The sequence below is a fragment of the Monopterus albus genome, unplaced genomic scaffold (assembly GCF_001952655.1).
Source record: "Monopterus albus unplaced genomic scaffold, M_albus_1.0 scaffold114.1, whole genome shotgun sequence".
NCBI lineage: Eukaryota > Metazoa > Chordata > Actinopteri > Synbranchiformes > Synbranchidae > Monopterus > Monopterus albus.
In genome coordinates, this window is record NW_018127994.1 from 777691 (window position 1) to 783492 (window position 5802).

At 42.1% G+C, this 5802-nt stretch overlaps 1 protein-coding gene across 1 annotated transcript in view; it reads left to right on the top strand.

Annotated features, from left to right (window-relative positions):
- The window catches only part of rmdn3 (regulator of microtubule dynamics 3), a 56277-nt gene that overhangs the window by 13934 nt on the left and 36541 nt on the right, over window positions 1-5802 (top strand). Inside the window, exons 2-3 of the mRNA XM_020611490.1 lie at window positions 68-257; window positions 2187-2330. Of these exons, the coding sequence (XP_020467146.1) occupies window positions 68-257; window positions 2187-2330 (334 nt within the window). The remainder of the gene's footprint in view (window positions 1-67; window positions 258-2186; window positions 2331-5802) is intronic.

The following is a 5802-nucleotide window of genomic DNA, read 5'->3' on the forward strand; positions in this document are numbered from 1 at the left end:
TATATATATTATACTGTATATCAAACTCACATGTCCAGCCTTGTCTGTCCCCCCCTGTTCTCTCCAGAGGCAGAGGCTCAGCAGCAGGCTCTGGCGGCAGTGGAGGCAGTGGTGCAGGGCCTGTCACCAGCACAGCAGCTGGAGCTCAGGAACCAGCTGGACCAGGTGCTTAGCTGCGTGGCCTCGCTGCGTTCAGAGGTGGCTGAGTTGAGGGGTGGTCTGCAGGACATTGCCCTACAAATCATCCAGGATGTCAAGTGAGTGACAGTATGGTGAGCTATATAGAATCTGCCCTAGTGAACCTCCTTAGATTAGGAAACCTAATAATGTTTTTGGTTCAACATGACTAGATCAAATTGTTTGGATGTAACACTGTTTAAACCCACAATAGTTTACTTTAATGTAATCTGTACCAGTGACTTCCACTGATTCACATGCCCTAAATTATATATTATATCTCAGAACAGGCATTATACACCAACCAGGCATAACATTATGACCAGTGGCAGGTGAAGTGAATAACACTGGCTATCTATTACAGTGGCACCTGTTGGTGTGTTGGAAGCAGGACAAATGGGCAAGTGTAAGGATCTGAGTAACTTTGACAAGGGCCAAACTGCGATGTGACATGACTGGGTCAGAGCATCTCCCACACTGCTTAGTCTTAGTGGGTGTTCTTGGTCTGCAGTGGTTAGTACCTACCAAGTGTCTAAGGAAGGACAGACGGTGAACTGGAGACAGGGTCATGGACGTCCACAGCTCACTGATGATGAGGTTGACCTACTGTAGGTTAAAGCTTTAACTTCCATTTGTACTTTTCAAAAGATTAAAATTTATTTGAAGCTTTGTTAAAATTGTTGAAAATGAGAAATACTGGTCATTGGTCTCTATGAAGAGACGGAATCAGGGGCTGTAGTGGTGATATCACACCTAGAGTGGTGAGGCTGTTGAAAAAATTCTCTCTAACTTGTCCTCATGACCACAGTTTTCACTCCTTTTTCATAGGTTTTTCACTGAATTGTAGACACATCTGTGCTCTTCCTGATAGTAGAACTGTGGAAGCAAATGGATTAACAAAAGATGCAGAGTGAGCTGCAGAGTGACACAAGAGCCAACCAACTGCCACATTGACTCCTATGTAAACAGTATTAGGCAGGTGGTTATAATGTTATGCCTGATTGGTGTATAGCTTATATATCTTTCACACAGTATGACTTGGTCAAACTGTGTGGACTGTCTTTGGGAACTAGTTTGTGTGAAATTGAAAACTGTGAGGGGAACACTGGTCCTCAATAGATCAACTTGTTTGTAGTGCATTCATACTTGTCTGATAATAAACATAACTATGATCATTAATATTAATAAGGTCACTGGAAAACTCCTATATTTCATTTTCTATTGCATGACACCAGTGCCAACAGGATTTCCCACAGTATAAAATTGTACAGTATTTATGCTCTCATCTGTTCAAGATAACACTAACTGTACAACACAGTACTGAGCCTGAAGTCAGACAGACAACACACTCACATTGTAAATACTAGAGGATAATTCTCTAGCTCTTTTATCAAAGGTTCCTCCCATTCCACTATGTCAGCAGTTTATAAGGAATGACTTAAATCCAGGGAAGATGTATGTAAGGAGAAGGATTTTAAATTCAACTCTGGATTTTACAGGGAGCCAGTGGAGAGAAGCTAATATGGGAGAGATATGATCTCTCTTGCTAGTTCCTGTCAGTACTCTGGCTGCAGCATTTTGGATTAACTGGAGGCTTTTTAGGGAATTATTGGGACATCCTGATAGTAAAGAGTTACAGTAGTCCAGTCTGGAAGTAACAAATGCATGGACCAATTTTTCAGCATCACTTTGAGAGAGGATGCTCCTGATTTTGGCGATATTGCACAGGTAAAGGAAGGCAGTTCTAGAGAGTTGGTTTATGTGTATTTTAAAGGACATATCCTGGTCAAAAATGACTCCAAGGTTCCTCACAGCAGTACTTGAGGCCAGAGCTACTGTATATCATCAAGAGTAACTGTATGGTTAGATAGCAGATTTCTATGGTTTTCAGGCTGAAGTACAATAAGTTTAGTTTAGTGTGGTTCCTTCAATCTCAATATGTTGTAGTCTCTGTAATAAGATATTGTGATCAGCATTTGACTGTGTCACTTTATCAACTCCACATTCAGAAAGGGGGTTGAAGACAGTCAGCGAGTCCGTCGGCGGCGTCATTTCATCCACAGAGAACGCATTGACTCCCCCAGCTCCAGTTCCATCTACTTCACTGCCAGTCAGGGCATGGTCAGCACATATGAAGAAACCAGCGAAGGAGGGTATGTCATGGGTTGGTGGTGTTAAATAATTGTACAGTATGTTCACTTGTTTTTGTTAGGTGTATTTTTGATATTGTGTTTTTGGTTTCACCATCTCATATATTAATGATATTACATAGTGTACATGAATAATAAACTGTATGATTTTAATGATTTTCTTAAAAGATAATTTGTGTTTTTTTGTAGTACAGATTAGGTGGCAAAATCATTTGCCTCCTTGATATCTAAAAAGAGACTTAGAGTCCATTAGTGATTTAACATAGTACCAGGTTTGATACAGCTTGTGGGCATTTTTAATTGGCTTCAATCATGTCATTTTATGTAAGTCAGTTACAGAAGGTGCTGCATGTGACTAACACTAAGTTGTGAACTGACTAATGTAAATTTCATGCAGTTTTCTTAATCGATAGTTGGCCACATAAAATTTTATCATCAGCAATTTATGAGATACATTTATTCATAATGAAACGTTTTAACTACTAATGTCAAGTTAAGTCAAGAATCTTTATTGTCATTATGCATAGCACAACAAAATCTTTTCCAGCAGCTCTCAGCTTAAAAGACAGACATATTATTTACATAACACACAATTGTATAAGTCAATATAAAAATATGAATAAATGAAAAGGGATGTATGGAACCTAATCAGGTCAGCACAATGTTAATGTGATCTATATTCTTCTGAAATCTGATTATACTGGGAATTTAAAGGTGAAGTAAACACCCAATCACTGAGATACAAATGAAATAACACAAATTAATGACTGTTGTTTAGAATTTCTGAACTTGTACTCCTGTTTGTTGCTATTCAACAGCTGGCCAGACAAATTCAGTCCTGGTTTTATGTAAGGTAATATACATACCTTACCTTATGACCGGAGTGGCTTGTTGTTTGTTGACTTTAGGTAGCAGCACTCTCAAGCAGTAGAGCTGCTCAACTAGTGGCCCTCCAGATGTCTCAGCAAACATATAACTCTATCTCAGCCTCTCCCAAATTTACGGTCGTGACCCAGACCTGTTCTTATTAGGCTAGTAAAATGCATAATAATCCTATGATAGGTGAATTAATTTTCCAAATCAACATTATAAGAAGAGTGCTTTTTTTTTCTACTCAGGCTTATTCAGCTCAGATGCTGTATGCAAGGCTCTCTATATAAACCATGGACTATAAACATCTGCAGCGTGTGATGATGAGCAGTGACCACTGTAAAGAAAAATGATAGGAAGTTGTCCTAGAGGCCAGGAACTTTTCAGTGTGTCTACATTTGTTAGGTCTCAGAGATGAACATTACTGGAAATGGAAGAGTGGTGTGTTCATGCCCTTGTGTTGCTGTTGTCGACTGTATGTCGCACTGACGTTTGAAATTTGTGGTGGTTAAGGTCTGATGTGAACCAAATTAATTCAGGCAAATCAGCCCAATGATTATTTATTATTACAATACTTCCAAACAGTTCAATAATTTGCAAGGCAATTCAATAATCTAAAAGATAGGGAACAGAATCACCGTCTAGTCAATTCAAGTCAAAATTTTTATTTGCCATTTATGCATAAACAGACAGTCTAGGCATATAGGAATCCTTGTGCAGCTCTCCTTTGGAGTCAGGTAAGGAGTAAAAAGCCAGAAAGAACACTTAGTCTTAAAATAAAAAGTTACATAAAGGCAACAAAGCCTTAAAGCCGCAATACACAAAAATAGGTTAAAAGCAGTTGTAAAGTCTTGTTCTGTGCGTGATGATACTGTCCGCCCTGCTGTGCCTGAGGCTGTAGGTGCAGTTTTTTTTGTCTGAGCAGAGAGTAGGCTGGGTGGCATGGATCCCTGATTATGTTCTCTGCTCTTTTACGACACCGCTGTGTGTACAGTGTGTCCATAGCAGGCAGTTCAGTCCCAGTCATCCTCTCTGCAGTCTTTATGACCCTTTGAAGAGCCTTCCTCTCTGCCTGTGTGGTGTTACCATACCAGACTGTGATGCCAGTAGTGAGGATGCTCTCTACCAGTCCTCTATAAGCCTGGGTGAGTCAGCCCTCTCCACCTCAGTCCCTTTGATGGTCAGAGGCAGCAGAGGGGAGGGGTTCTTCTTGAAGTCTACTATTATTTCTTTTGTTTTGTTTATGTTGAGGATGAGGTTATTTTCCTTTCCATAAACAAGAATGTCGTTCACCAAGCTTCTGTAACCCGACTCGTCTCCCCCCTTGATGAGGCCCAGAATGGTGGTGTCATCAGCATATTTAATGATGATGGTGTTATCATGGTTGGAGACACAGCTGTGGGCGAGGAGTTTGGGGCTGAGACAGCAGCCCTGCGGTGAGCCTGTGCTGATTGTGAGCTCAGCAGACACCCGCCCTCCCATTCTGACCACCTAACCGGCAGCGGGAGATAACTTTTTGTCAGGAAGTCCAGAATCCAGTTACAGGTGGGAGTTGGTACACCAAGGTCTATCTTATTCCCAATCATCTTACCCGGGCGAATGTGTTGAATGTATAACTGTAATCCAGGAAGAGCATCCTAGCATATGTACTGCTGTTGTCCAGGTGTTTCAGGGTATGGAATAAAGCCAGAGTTGTCGCGTCGTCCACTGATCTGTTGGGGCGGTAGGCAAACTGGAGGGGGTCTACAGTGTCCAGGACCATGTGGTTAACATGTGAGGACCAGTTTCTCTAAGCACTTCATGGCGACTGATGTGAGCGCCACTGGCCTGAAGTCATTCAGAGTGGATGTGTCTGATGTCTTAGGGACCGGTATGATAATGGATTTTTTGAAAAGGTGAGGAATTACTGCTTGGATTAAAGACAGGTTGAAGATGTCTGTATATACACTAGCTAGTTGATCCCCACAGGCTAGCAACACTCTAGGGGGGATACCGTCTGGTTCCGCCGCCTTATGGGGGTTTACCTATCTCAGGGCCTTCAGGACCTGTGTGTACGTCACCTGAACGATAAATAATTGTAAGACAGCAAGTTTTCCTTCACGTCTGCAAACACGCTTTCTGTCTTCACTTTTAAGAGGAACCACCCTTCGATGTACCCAAAAACAGGAAATGGCTTGACCGGAGAGCTTGATCGTCATGTGTGTCATTTTGACACACACACACACACACACACCCCATTCCTGGAGCAGCCTGCCAAATTATGCAAGCATTGTCTAGCTCAGCCTGTACTCTCTGGCATATTACGTTCTAACCTGCATCTTGTTTGTTTTTAACCACTACAAACTAGTGTTGCACGATATACCGGTACTAGTATGGTACCGCGGTACTGAGGCATTTAAAATGGTACTATACTGCATTTGGATGGGACCGGTACTTGCAGTGCCGCCGGCAGCGCCCACCCGCAACAGAGGAAAACAGAGCAGGAAACAGCTTCCTCGTCCTCTGCTCACTGAGCAGCGTGGACTGGAGCAACAAACGGAGCAGAAGGAAAGCTTGGAGAGAGCAGAGACGTTGGAGAGGGAGAGAGCGAGAGAGAGAGAGAGAG